Genomic DNA, 20,289 nt, shown 5'->3' with positions numbered 1-20,289 from the left:
AAAGGATATCGACGCTCAACAAAAAAATTCTTACTCAATGTGTGTAAACGCCACGAATGGCCTATAAAAAGCCATGGACTTATTTACATGGCACAAACAAGTCTTTCAGAGTCAGATTCAGTATCAGGGTACAAAAAACCCATGAGATCACCTTGGGCAATTAGCTGGGGCTGATACCTATTCCTGGAAATCCCACAGCTATTCAACCAGTTGCCAATGCCAAAAAGACCATGGCATGTAAACTTGTGCGTAAATGTTTGGACAATGATATATGTGACAACTTTCAAGGTTATTTCGAGCTACAACAGCACAAGACACGAATTATAAACATCGAATGTTTAATTAGGCTTCCAAGCATCAAAACAGATTATGCTAGGAAGTCGTTCCATTTTATGGGTGCAAAGCTGTACAACGAATTACCAATCGATCTTAGAAAAACTGAATCTTTTAAGCAATACAAAGGACTGTTAAAGAAGCATTCTAGTTGAAAATTGTGATATTATAGGTATAGACCCTTTAAATTTGGCCTTTAATTGTTATTTAATAACAAGCGGCTTGATGTTCTCAATGAGGTTTCTTTATTTAGATTGAAAACAGTGATAACTTTCGTATGCCTGCTTTAAGTTAATGAAGAAATACTTTCTTTCAATGCATACCATTCTGCTATTTTATTCGCTAGAATCCGTTTATTAAATAAGGCGTTTGCAATATTTAAAAACATATTTCACTATGCAGCAACACAATGAAGCAGCAACTTGGTGAAGATATTGCACCCCCGGCTGTTGTTGTGGAAAGAAAGTTTGTTCAGCTCACGAGTTAAATCGTAATTGAGAAGCAAAGAATACTTCTTCTCGGAAGAGCGGTCTCTAGAACTAGACGCAGCGCACAAATAATGACATGAAAAAGCGGCAGATTTGTAGCCAAGATGAACACCCCAGAAGAGATTTCTTTACTGGAGAAAGCAGACCGTTGTGACAGCGAAGACGCGCGTATGTATCATTTGTTTCTTGCGGGCAGACCCAGTAATCCACATGGGTTGTATGTTTTTATATCATTAATGTTAGTCTTTGGGAAGATCCGGGGAGGGCAGCGAAAAAGAACGGATTTTACATTCTTGCTGTGATAAATCTGGCAAAATTGTCTGTCGCAATGTTCACTGAAAACCTTTGTAGTTGTTCTGGCCATTACCAAATTGAAGAACGACCTAAGTCTTCTTTGATTTTTCAATAACATATTATCAAACTTAAATTTTGTAGGATGGCTATATATAGTCCTAAGCATGTTATTTTAAGTTCTAATTAAACTAAGGAAATAGGTGTTTGAAGCAGAATTGTTTTTAGTCAACAAATTTTCTGTTTATCAAAGAAACAAACAGGTTAAATCAGCGAAAATGAAGGCTCGCAAGAGTTGCTTTTGCTCAACAGGTAATGTTATGGTAAATGTAATTTTTTAAAACAAAAACATTTATTTCATGACAAAGGGACAGGAAATGCAGCTTAATTTTACGTTATGCATTAATATGATATAAAGCTGTTCACTGTGTGAAAAATTGTGCAAAAAAATTTAAGCAAGTATTTGTACGCTTATGTGCGAAAAGCTCATCGTAACATTGGCGAAAGTTGTTCCCCTTAATGTACAATTACTACATCGTCCTTTGGTAAAGGCCTCGGAAATTTACGAATCAGTTGCTCAAATAAGATTTTATTTAACATCAAGAAGTTTCCGAATGCATAAACTTTGAGAAACTTCAACATTTGAGAAGCTTGCTAAATGGCTCAAACTTAGGTTTTGTAAGAATTGCGAAAAACATACACAAAAAAACACCTGCCACTACATTGGTTTAGCCTCTCCGCGTGTAGATAAAGAAACTAAGTTTTTCATTGTGTTCTTATTCATTTTGGCAGATCAAACAGAGATAGACGCCCATTTAAACAATGCTTATTGGCGAAAGATTGCACTGGCACTATCTGCTTTGTCAGTTTTCATCCAGCTTGGCCTTGGAGTCTCAATTTTCGGTGATTTTTTGTTTGTTTTTGCAGTATCTAATCTCAATATTTGTCATTTCAATAATTTTATGGCTGTCTTTTTCAAATGGGACGTGCTTGTCTGTTTATTCTTATATTATTTACGCTGGTTGTTACATACGTACTTCTTATTTTGGGAAACTGGCCATGCGAATTGTGTTTTCGGAACAATCTGAGATTTATCGAGCTGCAGCACTGAATAATACTTGAAAATCAAAATTGAAAATTTACTATGGACACAAGGTTAATGCCAAAAGCACTGTTCAAAAAGTTTTTCTATCGTTAACAGGAAGATACTGTTAGACAATTTAGAGTGAAAAAAAAATTAAGTTTATCATAAAATGTGTTTTTGATTCAAAACATTTTTGTGTGGATGGCATTGTATCTGCACCTATAGCATGCTTCGAGAGGGGAGAGGGGTCGTTTTGTGTTGCATAGTCTAAACCAATCAATATACAGCAAGTTCGACCTCAACCAATCAACGTCCGAGTAGCTCGATCTAACCCAATCAACGCCCAAGTAGCTTGGTCGCAGCCAATTGAATCACAGAACAGCTGAATTAATGTCAACATTTCGTTAGCAGTTTTCACAAAGCGCAGTCTATATGGACACATGTGGATAACATTAGTGATGAGACTCTGATGATTGAGATTCAAAACTATCCCCTTTTGTACGATGAAAGTCTTAGGGAATGCAAAGACCAAACCGTCCAGATTACAGCAGCCTATGCAGAAGCATAGGTCAGATTTGATTTATCGATTCAGAAGCTGAGCTTGCCACTGCAGCAATTGTTTACAGTGGACCTGCAATTGTTTACAATGCAATTTTTTATTGCAACCAAGGAAATGGAATTAGCAGACCTGTCAACCCTCCCAGTTCAGCCGGGAGAATCCCGGTTTTGACTGCTTTCTCTTGGTCTCCCGGTTTTTAAAAATTTTCTCCCGGTTTCAATTAAACTGCGCATCTTCTGCTTCAAGGACAGGTCCATTGTGTATGTTTTCTTTTTACAGAGGTATAATTAAGATATAATTAGATTCCCGTAACAAATTACTGTGATATCCCTGTTTTTGACCAAATCTCCCTGTTTTTCTTTAGGAAAAATCTAAAATCTCCAGGTTTTGAAAATTTAAGGTTGACAGGTCTGAATTAGACAATCACTGCTTCACCCTTGCTGAGGAACTTCTAGCTAAATCAGTCAACATTTTAGTATCTGCTCCGTAGTGATGTAGTAAGACTGTTGTGTTCGGAATGTGGGGGGCCCTGGTTTGAATCCTACCGGGGTCGGCAACTCAAAAGTTCTTTCTTTTGCTAGTAAATTTAGTCTTCTCTAGCGAGTCATTTCCTTAGAATGCTTTTTTTAAACCCCCTTTTCAAAATCAGTGATGCCGATTTTATTCAGAAAAATTCGGGCGTTTCCAACACAAAAGGGCGTTGCTTCTTTTTCTGACAACCTTTGCTCCTGCACGGCGCTACTGGCTGAAGCCCCCCCCCCACTTTTCAGAGATAAAAATGTTTTGACCGTCTTTTCATAATTTTTGGAATCAGAGCATGAAATAAAACGGGAAGAAACTGTTTATGTACTGCTTGATTTTATTTGCTTCTATTTGTTTCTAACTTATTTGAGTTTATTTCTATTATTTGTCTATTATTTGCACCAATTCAGCAGATAACTTCCTGTATCTTTGCAATGCATGCATTTTGCATGTGCAAACGTGGCTTACTGAAAATACTCGAGACAAAGATGACGCACGTTTCTGTTCAGGAAGTAAAGCTCGCTTCTTTTTATCAACGTCACCCTTTCTTTCTTTCCCCGATATCTGTCACTAGAGTTTTAGCATGACACCTCACCTTTTAAATTTTTCCTTAAAAATCAATAATTTTATGAGAATAGTCGAATTTTCTATTCTGAGCGGTAAAGTAATTTGCTAAATTTTAGTCTTGGAGATGCATTTAGAGCCATTCCAGAAGGCTTAATTTAAAAAGTTTTCTTCCGCGATGGACCCAACCATCTTGGGTCCTCCTAAACTTGTTCCTTAGCCCCCCAGTTTCAATTTTGTGGCGCCGTCCTTGTGCATAGGTCAGAATCCAGGCCAAATCCCCGCCTGAAACCTACCCACAACTGAAAGTTTTCTCGGTCGTGCAGCTTCAATTCATGAAACAATATTTAGAACTGCGCACGAAGGCAACAGTGCTTTTTCATTCAAAGCGTTGAATAATAATTCACGCTGCTGCGGTCGAAAGGTAACCAGTATCATACGCAATGACAGATACAAGACTAAATAAGTCCAAAAGAGGTTATGTTTTTGACACTCAAATCTTAATAAGGCTCGTTTATACCAAAATCAAACGATAAAATAACAACTACTCTAAGTTTCTAATTAATTGAAAGAAATAAGTTAACATTAACTTCTACCATCCAACCATCTACCGACTACCGTGCTGTTCTCATTCATTAGACCTCAATCGTTATACAATTGCAAGCAAATATGGGTTCAGGGTATTTTTTTGACGGAGACGTGTAATCAAGAGGACATCAGAAGCTTTCACTTTTTAGAAAACTTGTAAAACTTTCCCTTTTTTGAAAGTTCATTTTGTACAACAAAAAGTGCTTTCCTTTATTTGTTGGTAGTATGCATGATTCGAATGTATGTATGATTGAAATTATGACCATTGAAAGGATCCCTAGTGGATAAATAGGGTTTGGTCAAGACACTCTCATATTCAAGTCCCTCCACATTTCAACCGTTTCAATTTATGAATCACCCTTGCAAAATGGAGGGTGAAAATCACAATCACAGAATAGGAAATAGGCAGAAGGGTAACTCTTGTCGGTTCCTTTGTTGTTTTTGAAGCCTGAGTCAACAATAGAATTCTTTAACTCCCCTTTAACCTCGATCTCATTAGACGAACTTAGCCATGACAAATTATCATTCATTAATCTGATATAAACGAATTATGATACATAATTGAATTTGTTCACTATAATGGGGCATTTCGTCTCAAATAAAGTTGTCTACTTTTATTCTTTTTTAAAATTTCCCCGACAGATACATGCTAAGCCTCGTAAAAGTTAACGCATGCGCAGGTTTTATCAGGCTTCACCTGATAGGCAGGAGCTTCCCTTCTGCCTAATTCCTATTCTGTGTCACAATTGTATTTTGGCAGACTAGGTAACCTTTAGCCATACATTGTCGTATGTCTGGATTATCAGATATTTTAAAAGCAAAACAACTAAGCTATCTATATCACACAAAGGAACGAGTCGAATGCTCATTCAGCTCTTAAATTCGACAAGATCTATGTGTAGGCCGTTGTTTTGTTATCAGAGTGGTATTGTAAAGGGGGCTTGTTGCTCAGTATGCTTCTAGTACATCCATTTTCAAGCTTTATGTATCCGGTCCCCAGACTAGTGCATGGTAATCAAATATTCAGCCTAAATTTAAGTCTTCAATATTAATTTTGCTACTTGAAAGGCAACTGAATCAGAAATGAAACAATGCGATTGTTTTTTAGGGGAATTGCATAGCTACCTAAAATCATTGCGAATGAAGTGTTAACTGCAATTTTTATGCTGGCACCAAATCACCAAAATACCATTTAAATAAGAACCATGTTCCTTTAATTAGACTTATCACGTAAGTGTGAACACTTTGCGCGTCAAATGTACCTTGAAAATATTTTAATACATTTCCATCTGTTTCTTTCTAGTATTTGCATGGATGCAGAAAACTCCTGGTGGCCTGGGCCTAGCTGTAAGTATCTTTACGTATAAAAAACTTTCAAAGTCAAGTTATGGGTGAAATATAGATATGATTTATTGAAACATGATTATGTTAAGACGTTGTCGGAAAGCTGGGGTCTGGGCAAGGCTATACCGTGACGTCATACTGTGATTTGTATCTCTTAACAACATTACTGAATAGATTAGTCATAGTTACATCTGTTGTGTGTTATATCTCAGTCACCAGCACTCAATCAAATGCTGTCATTCAAAGAGTTTAATATTTTTGTCAAGGAAGAGAGCTTCCATTGGGATATGGAATTGAGTTGCAAAGCGACACAATGTTTTGATGTCATAACTGTATTAAGAGATTTTGAAGCGATAAATAAGAATTCGACGGAAAGTTTTTCGAGCTCCATCTCTTGCTATGATAAGATATTGCATTGATCATGTATGTATGCGAGCAGTTTACGTACATTTGTATTTTCAAGCAGTTTCTTAATTTTGGTGTTGATCAGTATTATTTTTTATAATCTTTTGGTTATATTAGGTCTAGGTTTCCTTATTGGCCGTTTCATGTCAATAAATGCGTGCAATTCTCAACCCTCGTTGATAACAACATTTATGAACCAAATAACAAATTTAACCTACGTTTAGGAAAGTTAATCTACTTAATTCTACTTAATTTAACAAGCAATGAGTCGAATTGTGAAAATCGCCCAAAATTTATAAAACACGATGCAAACACGCTTTTTTTAAAATAAACTTGCTGCTTTCACCATATTTGTCAACTTCTGCTCGGCAAGGTCGAGAGGCAAGAACAACATTCCGCAGTCTGGAGCAATGATCAAACGTTCTTTGGGAATGTACTTCAAAACATCTGATATATGTTGGCGGATTTCTTCAACTGTTTCCACTCGACTTTTGACAACGTCAATAACTCCAAGCACGACCTTAAAGAAAAAGAATTAAATAGGAATGATTTAGTTTGTTTATGATTAAAGGATTTAATAGGAATGGCATATTAATAGGAATGATATAGGAGAGGACCCTTATGTTCAGCGATAGGCTTAGGAGAGGACCCTTTTTGGGAAGGACGATAGGGATGATTTCTGAGACAGCTGCGTAATCCCTAGTAAGTAAATTGGGATTTATGCATAATCCCTAGCAAATAAATTGGGATTTCTGCATAAAGCCACACCAAAAATGCTGTTTTATCCCATCAAGGAAGTTGGAAACAAGGAAAATAAAAACATTTCAGGCTTTCCAAGTCATTAGTTTGCTACCCAACTATATGATTTTTTGCTGTTTACATATCCCTTTAAGGAATGCTGAGAGATTGAGAGATCCATATAGTCTATTGACGGTAACAATGGGTCAAAATCCTACACTGTACAGAGGAAACAGCGGTTGCCTCTCTTCTAGGGCGGAAATTCAGGCTTTTATTTTGGGGGGGGGGGGCAGGCCTATGATTTTTCGACAAGATAACATCTTGGATCATGTCTAATTTTAAAGAAACTGCACATTTTGATAATAAAGATGATTTTTTGAAGGGACCCTTTAGAAATTTTTGCTGACCTCGCCATAATTAAGTAGCAAGAAGAACAGTCTATTTATGATTTTTGATATCAAGGTCGATATCTCATCTAAGACAGTTGATGATACAAGAGGTCGACCGATTACACTTTTGACAAGTCTTACGTTCATTTTCTGCATTTTATCTTGTTTTTGTCACTGGAAAATACGTTTGAAAATAACTTTTATTCGGAAGAATCCGATGGAAATTTCGGCTAATCTTTACGGTATTGAAATTAAATATACAATTCACAAGCAAAGCAGTTTTGATTTTGGTCATATATTGTTTGATTGATTAATGGCTATTATTTTATCAGCTATACTATGTTCAAATTTTGCAAAAAGGGCTCAGAGAGGTTAAAGAGGCCCCTGGGGTAAAATGGGGAAATTCAGAAAAATTGGCAATTTTGCCCCTTAGATTAGCTTAAAATCCCTTTTTAGAACGATTTCTTGGAGTAATTTCGACACGTTAATCGGTTGTCAATTATGCGACGAAAGCCCGAATTTTCCGACGGCGTCGTTGATTGGGCGGCCCGAGCCCCCCCAAAACCCTCTCATAATTTCTGCCACTGGGCCCTTTACCCTCGAAAAATTTAGCAACTTTCTTTATATCTTTTCTATTTGGCCCTTTTTCTTGGCAATAAAGCTTTCTCGGGGTCTCTGGTGACACTTGACCTCTTTTGGTTGAAATATGAATTTTTTTTCCCCTCTTTCAACTATATTTCAAGTCAAGCCTAGATTAATGACTCTATTTTTGTGATATAGAATAAGCCGTTTTTATGTAAAGTACATTTTACTACTGCAAACTCTGTTTCTAAGTTGTCTCTGAGGGTCCTGCCGGGTGGATATAAGAGTTTAATTTACAAGAATGCATTCCTGTGATACGAATACAGAAAAGTGCTCACTTTGATTTTCTTGAAAGCTTTGAAGAGCTCGGGATCATTTCTGCGATGTTTATCCTCAATTGACAGTGCATCGAACCCAGAATTTTCCAGGCAAGTCGCCAATTTCAAATAGGCTCCTTTGTCAGCCTTTTCATAGTCTGTTTGGTCCTTGAGAAATTGAAGAAGATATTAATAGTCATAATCATAATCATCATTTCAAGCATCATTTCATTTCAAAATTAAATGGGGCAGCAATAACATTTAGGATAAGAATTTCTGTAATCAACATTTATATGAAATAAGCGGTAAGAATTTGATAATTACCAAATATTGTGGATATCCACAACAGGCGTGCACTGTTTTGAAAACTTCCTTTGGCATTTCAACGATACAGGCTGACAAATATTTGATTCCAAATTCAAGTGCTTTTTCGGGGTACCTCATCAACACTGGCTCATCAACCTGCAAGTGAGATTAAATTTTTTAGGACAGCGAATGTGATACCAATACCTTTCGTGTCTATGCTTTGATCATTTTCGCGCTCTTCATACTTTTCTGGCTAACCAGTTTTAACACGTTTCTCGATAATAACGAGAAATCAGTGTCCATTGATATAGAAGAATCTTCGTCGTTTTCAGCCCGTCGTTGGCACCAGCACGGGCGGGCGGGGGGTGGGGGGTTCTTGGCTAAACTTTGGGTAGAGGTCCGCCACAAGCATATTTGATATCTTTGACTAGAAAAAAAATTTCGGAAATGGTTCCCTTGGCTAACCCTATTTCTACAAAAATGATGCCCTTGGCAAGACTTCGGCTAGGTTCATTTCCAAACCATTCGAGTTAGTAGATCTCCAAATTGTTGAATTCGCAAAATTAGAAAACCAAGCAGAGAAACGGAGGAGCGTTTCGCTGAGAAGAAAGATAGACGCTCCTCCGCACCTATCTTCTATTTCCGCTCTCGAATTGATGCGGATCTGGTACCCAGGGTAGTCAAAGATCGATTTGTTTCATATAATGTTTTATAATGAACAAAAATTGGTCGTCAAGATGAAATTCCTACTTTCAAAGGCTTTACTTTCATACTTTCTGGACCAATATAGTCGAATATGATACCCTTGGCTACACTTTGGCTGGACCAAAATTGCAAAAAGTATTCCCTCGGCTGGACCAGAACTGCTCGCGGCACATCCTAAGGTGTCTCACTATAAAAGAAGTCTTTGCCCTCTCTATAGTCCCTCGTCACTTTTGTCTTCTCTAAACACCTTTACTTTCCCTTAGGATTTTAATTGTTGTAAGTTCAGAACAATCAGTGATATACAATACAATCTTAAAACGTTTCATTTTTGGAGCCCTGGTTAAACAATGCAACATGATTTGCGTTAGCCTGGTACATAAGCGAATAGCTTGCCATATCGATCCTTTGTACAAATTATTTCCTTAAAACAGTTCACAATAAGCATGTTTGCAAAGTATTCGTAAAATATCGAATTTCCGATCATCACTTGCATCTGAAAATCAGTATAGTACCTGAATTTCCTTGCATCCTGCCTCTGCTAACAATTTCAGCTCAATGTTGATGCATTTAGTAAGATCGTTTAACAACTCTTCGTCGTTACTGTAAAAGTCATCACAAAAGGTGTCCATGATCGTCATTGGTCCTGGAACCGTCACTTTGATGGGCCTTTCACTCATATTTTGGCTCCACTTCCACTCTTTTGCCATGAAACCTGGTTCTTCTTTGTGCGACACTTTTGACACAATCGTTGGCAGAAGCCCTTCCCAAGCGCCATTCCTGCAAATCTTTTTCTTGGTATTTACAAAATCAAAGCCATTAAGGCTGCGACAGAAAGTGTAAATGTATTTTTCCCTGCGTAACTCCCCATCTGTGATTGTTTTCAACCCAACATCCGTCTGTAGGTCAATGACTTCATGTGTTGCCCTTGTGAGTTGATTCTCGATATCTTCAGAATGTTTGCCGGCCATGATGGTGTTGTATTCCTTGACGAAATCTATTACTTCCTTGCCATTTTTCACCCAACAAGGAATTTGAAGATATTCGGGTTTTGGCATACTCCCAATCACGGTGGTAGAGAGCCCCTTCATGTTTTTGTAGTTAAAGTATCTTTCAAAGCTTCTCTCAACTCAACTGCGTTTTCTTTCCCTGCAATTCACATAACAGGTCAGTGGCCACCTGCGTCATCAAAACTGGTCTGCCTCATCAACGGGTTAACAAATCTTTTGTCTTTGCCATTGTTGTCTTTGCTCGCAGTCTGATTTCGAACAAAAGTTGATCAGACCTAAGGTAGACTTTTATTTCCGGTTGTGCGCTGATTGGTCAAAGCTTAGAATCACGATGGGCTCTGTCCTCGTGACTTCCGACTGAGCATTTCACATAATAGGTGTTTTGAATTTGTATCGTGAAGTATGAAAACTTCTTAAATTCATTTGACACAAAAGCAGTAGCTGGGCAAAATTTGCCACCTTCAGATCTATAAACAGATAATATAAATCTTTTTGTTCACCGTTTTCACATCCCAGCGACCGTCAAAAGCGTTTTCCCACATACAGCGATCGTCAATAATTGTGATAACAGGGTTTTCCCCATATGGACGCGTCCTGGAAAACCTCTTTCAGAAAATATCTGCTTTATGTGGTTTCATTCTCTTTGTTTCTTGTTTTAAGCAGTCATACGAAAAGCATGTTGTAGTGAGATTCAAAAAGGACAAACTTAAAAAATAATCAAATCTTATACTTTGATTTGAAGACCCATTGCGTTTCGAAACTCTATTCATTCTACTCTCAGAACATTTTATTCATTTGAAAATTTCTGTTTCCCACATGAGAAATAACTCAAGGTGTAGTGTGTTTTACCCGGAAAAGCCATATTGGGACAACGTTTATGGACAAATATCAGCAAAAAATCTGAATAAATTTAGATCTATTTTTTAGGTCCTCCTTAGCATAAAGATTTAAAGATGTCTTCTTTTCTGTCTCAATCGATTCCATGTTCGTTGAAAGTCAATTTGTGGTCAACAAAGGGCTCTTGGTGTCAACAAATATATGATGTCTTCGCCAAAAAATATATGATAAAATCGTAGTGGGTTTTTTCTTGGGACTTTGAATCCAGCACCTTTCCGCAGATATATTTAGGCATACACTTACTTTTTTATAAAAAGGAAAGGTCGATGTTGAGTACTCCAGTTTCTTAATGTTCTGGAAATTTCAATACTCATTGTTTCTTAAGAGTTTCTTAATTATGATCAGTGCCGAAGCTGTCCTTGAGACAATGACCATGCTTTGTATAGAACAGAAAGGTGATGTGGGGTCTGGGGGCGTAGCCCCCTGGAAAATTACACAAAACCTTTTTAACTTAATGTCAAATACTTAATGCCCTAGACTGATTATATTGCGATTAAAGTCCAAATACATGCGCTTCAAACCCTGGTTTCCGTTATTTCAGCCATGTGTTCAATCTTACGTGTACCCTGGGTCCCAGTGCCACACAATTTCGAGCGCGTAAACAGAATGCCAAGCAGAGAAGCGAATGAGCGTACTCTTATCTTCTATTTCCGCTTTCTAATTTATGTGGCATAAGGCTGAAGGCTGCAATTATTGGGAGGGGGGCTTCAGTAAATGAAAATAACGTAAAACTCAAAACAGGAAATTCAGAAGAGAGATGACAAGGGGTCGTCACTATCATCTGGTTACAGAGATCTGTATCAGGATTTAACAGTGCTAAGAAGATTTGTTGACACAAAGATGAAGCAAAAGAGCAATAGGAGCCTTTTTTCAAGATTTCAAGTTCATAGAATGTCAGAATTGCTGGCATTTGCAAATTGCTACCAGCAGCTTATCGATCAAGTGAAAACAACAACTGGTGGAAATAGAGATCCTGAAAACAGATGATCTCAAGGAACAAGCTCTTAGAGAAGAAACATATGCAGAGGAAAACTGTGACTTTCAAGGTGGGGATTCACAAAGAGAGAAAGGACCCAAAAGTCGACATAGACACCCTTTATCAAAAGGGTAAACGCTCGCCAACTGTGCATACCCTGCGCATTCAAAACTTTGTACCGACGCTCATTTTTATTTGTTTATATATTTATATCTTTGATCATATATAACAACTTTATAAGAATATGAAACTGGTCAAAAGCTGAGTTACTGTTTAATGCATTTTTGAACAACATCTTATCCCAAAACGAGGATTTTTAGCCATGTGTGGTTGCTTTTCGGTGAATATTCAATCTTGTCGTCAAATGAAGGCTGTCTCACTCACTTTGTTGGCAAATAATGCCTGAACACCTCCCAAGAGCGAAAAAGCTAGCAATCGCACTGCTTTCACCCCATTAATTTAAAAACAAATTAAGGACAATCCACCCTCGGATTTTTGTGAAAATTAAAACCAGTCAGCCTGAACTTAAATTTACTGGTTGCTTTAAAAAAATTAGTGAATTCAACATGCACCTAGCAGCATACCCTTCTCTCTACAACGCGTATAAATGCTTGATAACATTTAGCTGCACCCAAGTTTTCTTTGAAAGATTATTTTAGCGCTACTGATAATTTTAAAAAAAGGGAAAACTTTCCACTTGATTACGAGCAAGTCATTGGCCAATTTGCTGATTCATTTGCACAAGAGTTGAAACTCTGAGAATTTAAATAAGTTTTGATCTTGATTCTCAACTCTACATGGGATTTTAAAGCTTGTTTACACGAGAGGAAAGGTATGGATCCAATTGGGTCCGAATTTACGAATTAAAGTCGATATACTGCTGCTGTTTAGCGTATTGCTTTATTATCAATTTTTATCGAATCAATCGTATTCTAAGCCACATTTTTAATGGGTGTGGCTCAATTTTCCCGCCACGCCCTAAACCGGGCCCTTTACCTTTCTAGCCACCCTGTGATTTTGACGCCAGACCGCCCCTGATTAATTATTGGCATTTTTGATGATGTTTCTGTATTGAGATAAGTCAGGCAAGATAAGCCCTCAATGATAGGTAGGCCCTCCCTTGTTTAAGGTTCAGGGAATTGTGGGATGTTTGTTTTTTGGTTCAAAATTTTATACTAAGCTTCAATTTTATAAGCTGAATTTTTACATATCTAAGACAAATGTATCAAGGATAGTACTGTTTAGCATATACAAAAAATTTTGATCCCTTTATTGAAGTTATAAAATGCCATAAACATCAACAAGTTAAGTCCAAGCCCAACATCAAGGGCTTTCCTATAATTTTGGTTTACAATTACTTTGCTCAGCCACACGCAATTTTGTGACACCCCATTGCAATGTTTTCATTTTGGAAGTGTAAACATGGCATTCTCGAGATAAGAAACTGCAGATTTCTGTTCAGGGAATGAAATTCTCCCAATCAAAATAGCATTGCTCTGTCATTCACAACTATGTGCAATCTGAAACGAAAGGTTACCGTTTCTTTCCTTCCACAACGTCCATCACTAGAGTTTTAGCATACCATCCCCCCTCCCTATTTTTCCAATAAACAATAATCAGCTTTTTAGCAGTATAGTATTTTGCTAAATTTTGGTCTGGGAGATGCTTTTTAGTCCTTTTACAAGGTATAATTTCAAAAATTCTCTTCACGTCGGACCCAACCATGGGGGGTCCTCCTACCTCACTAAACTTGATATGCCATGAAATACAAGCTTTATTACAAAGGAATATCAAATTTAGCACTTAATTTACGCTCACGTAGAAAAAATGATATTTCATAGGCAATGAAGTTTCAAGTTTGTTTTCATTGCTTAGAAGTTTGTTCTTGGTAAAGATAAATTTACACTGATAAAGCTTTCACTAGTAACCCATAGACAAACCTTTGCTACGAGGTCTGCAGGGCACCACTCATTTTCGCAGGGCAGAAACCCTTCTCACCCCCCTCCCCCCAAACCTATTGGCCAAGTCACGCCCCTGATGGCAGGTCATGCTCTTCAGAATGAGCATGACTAACCACAAAGGACCAAGGTGGGGAAAGCAGTAGAATAGTAAGAATAAACTGGACAAAAGGGGTTTTGAAAGTACTTTTTCAATAAAGAAAGGTTTAAATCGTTATAATGAATGTCTTTAGCTCTGAATTTTTTTAGACATGCTCAGCATGACCAGCATGGCCGCTAGCTGCGCCACTGATTATGATGTCATGAATGATGTTATGAAATGTTCGTGACCTTTTTTATCACGTCAAGTAGATTTTTATCCTATGTGTCTTAAGTTCTAGGCCAACAGGGCAATCATGTTCTTTGATTTTACAAAATTTCGTTGTTCTCCGTTTTATCAATATTTAATAGCTTCTTAATTTGTTTTGCTTCGCGTACTGATGTTTCTCAATCTTTTCTGACTGTCCAGTACTCGTTTCTTATAGCCAGTTCCTTTTATAATTAAATGAATGTATAGAGCTAAATCTCAATAAACTGTGAGTCAAAAATTGTTACAAAAAGCGTAACTTCCTGCAATGTCTACAATCCCACAAGAATAAACACTTTTAAATGTGCACAACTTCGCTTTATGCATACATCACTATTTTTATTCAGTTTATATTTACCAACTCCTTTGCGTAATTGGTATTTGTTGTTATTGTAATATGAACGAATTTAGGATATACTTTGAACAGGTTGATATTTTCTTCGCAGATTGATATAATCCTCGATGTCTTGACAACTCTTGTGGTCATCTGGAGATATCGTTTTGAAAAAAATGAAAGCAAGTATGTAATTCAGTCATTTGGTTTTAAAGAGTGCAGCAATTCTTTATTGATTAAAATTTTTATAAAATGCCATTTCTTTTTTGCAAATTTTCTGTTTCAGGTGCTGCGGTAAACGAATTATAATATATGTCGAATCTTTAAACTTTCAATTTAAATAAAAAAAGCACTTCTCAAGTTTAAAGTATCCTCGAGTGACAAATTTGATCTAGAGACTAAGGTTGCTCGTAAATACAACGCAGACAGGACTTGAATAGATTTGGAAACGGGGTTTTAAAAAATAGTAGTTGAGAATTTTAGCAACCGAAAGGTGGTTCTTGTTAGTTGTGAATAATGGAGCAGCTTCTTTTAAGGATATTAACTAGGCCAAACAAGTCAGTGATTTGGATAATTTCCAAAATCCATGGACTATTTTCCAGTTCATTTTTTCATTTTTGGCACTTTGTCAGATCATTCTTTCAGATATTGGCACTTTGATAAGTTAATGCTCAGAAATGAATATCACTACTCTTTAAGCACAAGCCCTCATCAAATTGGCCATGAGTAAAAATACTTGTTTGCTTTCTAGAGCTTGTGTTCTCATTGCTGTGCTATTTGTCATTTCTGGCATCGCGCTTAGTGTGAAGGCCACTTACAACCTTTCAAAGGAGTGGATTCCTTATTTCAAGGTAGACTTTTCTTATTTGAACAACATTTTAAATAGCCACCATTCATTTTGAATAGTTGAATTACGTTTTTTACTGTGACATTATTTATACAACAATACGTCACTTAGAAGTTAAATAACTTTGTATGATTAATCAAAGACGTAGCCAGAAGGGAGGTGTTAGGGAATCGATACTTCTGCATTTGGAAGAACTTAATTGAGAGGTACGAGTCCCAATACTTTTTGGTGTTCAAATTATCTAATGGAAATTCAGATTTCTGCTTGATACTAAATGAAGAAAGGATAAATATAAATCAATTCAAAAGTCTTTCAAATGCTTTTTCCCGGGTTACGTGTATTCTTAAGGAATTCTGTGACAAGGACGATTTATTCTACCTCTATTTTCTCTGCGTGTATTATAAATAGAAGACCACGTTTACGAATTCATAAGGTCTTATGTCACAATCTTCAAGGTTAGCCTTTCTATTAAGTTGCTATTATTGTCAATCCTGCCCTCAGAACCTTAGTAATCTAAAAGCATTATCTTTCTTGTCAATATTACGTCAGCAATGTAGAGAACAAAAGCTAAATTGTATTCTCAGCTTGGTTGTAACTTTTCAGAGTTTTTTACATGTCAGTGATCGTAAGGTTGAAAGAAGGCTGTATGTAGTATCTCACCAGGGGTGGATCCAGGATGATATATATTCCAAAAGCAAACCCTAAGGTTCTTTAAGTGACAAGGTGAGATATTTTTATCGATTGTTTTCATTGGAAAATTGAGTTGATTTTAGGAAACTATAGCTAAACTTTTATGAGGTTTCTGTCAACGCCCTTTGTTTTTACGGGACACCCCTAGTATTCCTGCAAATATAATGTCCACATTAACCTAATAAGTATACCAAAATGAAATGAAATAAAACGAAATGTCCCCTTTTAAGGTGTACTGCAAGGAGCAGAGCTTATGAGGACAGAGAGCACTGAAGTACAATGGATGCGAATATATCTCGCGCCAAAAAATTGCTTTAGTCTTCATCAGCCCCTGACATCCCACTACAGTAGCTTTTCTTCTTTTTTTCAGCCTCGCATTCTTTTGCCCATCGAAGTTTCAATTGCAGTCACATTTGCTGGCCTGATGTATGCTAAAATTTACGTTGCGAGGAAACTATCAAGCCAATCATTGATGGTCGACGGTAGGTACTTTCTGAAATCTTATTTTCGGTACAGTATTAGGGGTCTGTAATATTGATCGTATGTTTTGGGGCGAGGATGAAATATGATTTGCATCCATGGTAGATGGAGCTTGCTGATGAAAGAGTGTAATTGTTTCTCACCTACATATGTTTAATTTATGTGTGTATTTGACTAATTGTTTAATATCCTGATTTTTAATACCTCAATCCCACATTGCTAGTATTGGCTACTTTTCCTGCTCTTTAGACACGTAGCTTCACAAATCATGAAAGCAATATAGAAAATAAAAATGATTCAGCATTGAAAACTGAGAAAATGATAAAATAAATTTGCTTTCGTGTTGCAGAGGTTTGAATTTTTTAAGCTGAACCTTTATAATGCATACTAATTCACATGCGATTTTCTTTTTCTTGTTATGCAGTAAGTAGTGGATAATCTGTTTTTATGATTCATTTTCATCCAAAGGGATAAATACTGGTTGTGGACTCGTAATGGCAGTCATGAATCTGATCAGTTTGTTAGTGTACCAGAAGACTAATCTCTGGTTCCTTGATTCTGTCTCTGCGACAATAATAGCGCTGTTTCTTTTCTTCTTTGGCCTAAAGTAAGTGCTAGCTGTCAATTTCATCAAGATTAAGGATATGATTAAGAAAAGGTTTAAAGAGCTGCTCTTTAAGAGCAGATCGTAATTGCCGTAAGTAATTAGAATGGAAAATTCTTTGTGATATATCAATCTGCCTTAGGTCGCAGTTATATGTTATCTTTTAAAGGTACAATCAGATCAAACCTTGAAAAATCCTTATAGTCCTTAGTTCTAGCAAGTTTTAGAATTCTATAATCTAGCTCATGATTATCTGTCAAGTTTTGGGATATGCAACACAGTTTTTCTAATTTAAGATTGCTGATTTCATCTCTCAACTGCCTGGCTCCAGAAGACAAGAGACAATGATTCTTACAAAAGAGGTTCATATTACCTTTACAAATCAAAATAACCTAAAATATGAGGACAAAATATAGTAATAAAAATTTTAAATAAATTTACAGCTAAAAACGATAACAATTTATCCTGATAATTAATTATTAAAAGCGGTGTATAATTCTTAAAGAATAGTAGGCGCTGTAAGGTACAAATTGAGTATTTTAAATCTTCTTACAAGATATCTGGTCGCGATGAGTTCTATAAACAAATATTCTTCATGGCAGTTTGGTGTCAAGTCCCATTCGCCAACTTTCATTTCGCACAAAGTTCCGTAAAACAGATGCTTTGCAGTTATTGCAGAAGTAATGTGGATTGTTGCATCCTTTTGGTCTGTGATTACATGTTGGCAATATCATTGGTATGTACCTTGGATCTGCAGCGGATGCAATGCGCCATACCTTTTTGCAGTAAAGCTGCAAATTCTGCAGCTGATCTTGCATGACTCGGATTTTGTTCTCCTCTGACAGAAGGTCAAATTTTGGATTTTCTTGCACCGATGACAAAGCTCTCGATGATAAAAACCGTAGGCATCTTTCTTTTAGTGAATCAAGTCGGTACTCCTGGGCTGTGATCAAGAGTTCCAATGTCGCAGGCTTACGCTTCAAATACGCCTCACATTGCTCTTTCAGCTTTTCGATTTGATATTCGCGACTCAGGTCCAGCAAATTGAACACGTCTGTCGAATCTAATGATAATAATCAGTGTAAATGATGACCAGCGTAATAAAACGACAAGGTAGCCAACTTCTGGCAATTTGAAATCCCAAAGGACAACAAATTTTTATTGGAATCATCATAACATTGAGAAATAAAATATTGACCTAAATACATAATATTTTGTTCGAAATTGGAAAAGTCGGTAAAGTTTTTAAAGATGCAAGCAAATCTCATCAAAATATTTTACATCTTTCAAGAGCCTTTCAATATCTGAAACATCTGAACAGTTTGCAAATAATCCTTCATAAATAAAATAAAAATACATTAATCAAGCTTAAACTATTTTTAAAATCTAGATACCGTTGACTTCATGTCCAAATGGATATATAAAATTCAGCATTTCCAGCACTTGTTGGACAGTTTTCCCAGGAAGAGGTATTTTCTCCATTCTCTTCTCTTTGAAGTCCGATTCCAACATGACTTTGAAAACAGGCGAATGGCAACACAGAACATCTCGATGAACGTGAAGTTCGCTGTGCTCCACCACCAGAACCAGGTCACTTTTTATAGTGAAATCCCAGAATTCATTGCGCTGTTCCCTCGATTTCTTTTCTGATCTAAAAAATTTATTGCAACAAAGTAAACATACTGTTTACAGATTTGTTTTAAGTCTTCTGCCGTTTGCCCTAAAATTTCCATAGGCTACGTTGAAATACGCCTCACACCAAGACAAATCTAGCAATTAAGCTAAATAGCAATAGCTTCATTACATTTTTCATTAACAGCCGAAACAAGATAATGTACCAGAAGCGAACTTTATACAAACCAATTTATCATTGCTTAATTAATTTCTAATAGGTTTAATACAATTTTTTTCCTGGTTGCGTTGATTTTGGGTTATTATTTTATCTGGATCGTTCATGTGGCGAAATTGTGTGGTTTTCTCTATTGTTGTTTCTCTCTTCTTCAATATTGCCTTTCCTTTGTACTTCAATATGAACATAAAAGCAAAGAGGTTAGTTAAACTAACAATTCTAACATTTTATATTGTTTTTATCGTTTATTGTACCAAAGAGCAGTCATCAATGATTTTCGCACACGGACAAATCTTTTGCTAAACAGAAACTCTACTTCGTCCTTTCGAGATGCCGTGCTTTAATGATAAACGGTAAGATATTTTCAATATGTTCTTTCGCTACTTGTTGTAGGAAATTTCGCCCGGCTCCCTCCATTCATTGAAAGACTCGAATTCAAACATAGCACGAAAACCACAGCTCTGTAATAAACATTCTGTAAACTACAATTCGCGCATTACGAATTGTTTTAGTAACAACATACAAGAAAGCCGAAAGGAAATTAAAATACATATTAACAAGACGCGAACTTTATCATATAGAAGGGAATTGGAATGGCTGTACTTGTTCATCGAACAATCCACAAAATACAGCAACGTGTAACCATATTGTTTCTGAGTCGATGAATTGCTTACAATTCCTATTTGTGATGAGATTGTAGGGCATGAACCATCAACGTTTAGGCTAATTCAAATGTTACGTAACTCACTTGTCCATATTTCATATGCATCAATGATTCGTTTGCAGGTGTTGTCTTCAAAGCAACGGGCGTAGCGACAGTAGCAATCTTTGACCAGCAACTGAGAGTATTGATGCTCCCACCATTAAATATGGCTGTTTTATCAAGAGACCCTCGATTTTCTTCAAAAAAAATTAACTCGCGTTTGCACATAAACAATAAAATTTCGTGCTTTTCACTTTTAAAGGTATTATTCTTAAGCAGTGCCCACTTCGTTATGGTATATGATTGACCACGGCCATAACAGTGGCACATGCATAAATTTTTACCCATAGGACCCTTTTGCTTTTGCCGATGGGAATTCTTCC

At 36.6% G+C, this 20,289-nt stretch overlaps 4 protein-coding genes across 4 annotated transcripts in view; 2 read left to right on the top strand and 2 right to left on the bottom strand.

The window, feature by feature from the left end:
* LOC148958732 (transcription initiation factor TFIID subunit 5-like) overlaps positions 1 to 874 on the top strand; it is a 44,652-nt gene extending 43,778 nt beyond the window's left edge. The window contains exon 22 of the mRNA XM_089111713.1: positions 736 to 874. Coding sequence (XP_088967839.1) covers positions 736 to 746 — 11 coding nt within the window. The 3' untranslated portion in view covers positions 747 to 874. The remainder of the gene's footprint in view (positions 1 to 735) is intronic.
* LOC135681514 (transmembrane protein 163a) lies at positions 848 to 18,739 on the top strand. The gene is made up of 8 exons (XM_065196033.2): positions 848 to 989; positions 1,905 to 2,015; positions 5,733 to 5,776; positions 14,846 to 14,919; positions 15,485 to 15,584; positions 16,641 to 16,752; positions 17,219 to 17,357; positions 17,651 to 18,739. The coding sequence occupies exons 1-8, from the start codon at positions 926 to 928 to the stop codon at positions 17,700 to 17,702; spliced, it is 696 nt and encodes a 231-aa protein (XP_065052105.1). The 5' UTR covers positions 848 to 925; the 3' UTR covers positions 17,703 to 18,739.
* On the bottom strand, positions 4,305 to 10,407 carry LOC148958731 (uncharacterized). Its single transcript, XM_089111714.1, has 4 exons — positions 9,728 to 10,407; positions 8,529 to 8,666; positions 8,226 to 8,372; positions 4,305 to 6,698 (listed from the first exon to the last, which is right to left on the bottom strand). Exons 1-4 carry the CDS (start codon positions 10,301 to 10,303, stop codon positions 6,501 to 6,503), a joined length of 1,059 nt encoding a protein of 352 aa, XP_088967840.1. The 5' UTR covers positions 10,304 to 10,407; the 3' UTR covers positions 4,305 to 6,500.
* LOC135681513 (uncharacterized) lies at positions 17,948 to 20,096 on the bottom strand. Its single transcript, XM_065196031.2, has 3 exons — positions 19,952 to 20,096; positions 18,749 to 19,005; positions 17,948 to 18,417 (listed from the first exon to the last, which is right to left on the bottom strand). Exons 1-3 carry the CDS (start codon positions 19,957 to 19,959, stop codon positions 17,948 to 17,950), a joined length of 735 nt encoding a protein of 244 aa, XP_065052103.1. The 5' UTR covers positions 19,960 to 20,096.
* Positions 20,097 to 20,289: the final 193 nt, after the last annotated feature.

The sequence above is a fragment of the Rhopilema esculentum genome, chromosome 12 (genome assembly GCF_057945365.1).
Source record: "Rhopilema esculentum isolate cy_ngs chromosome 12, ASM5794536v1, whole genome shotgun sequence".
Taxonomy (NCBI): domain Eukaryota; kingdom Metazoa; phylum Cnidaria; class Scyphozoa; order Rhizostomeae; family Rhizostomatidae; genus Rhopilema; species Rhopilema esculentum.
This window is presented reverse-complemented; position numbering and strand designations above follow the sequence as displayed.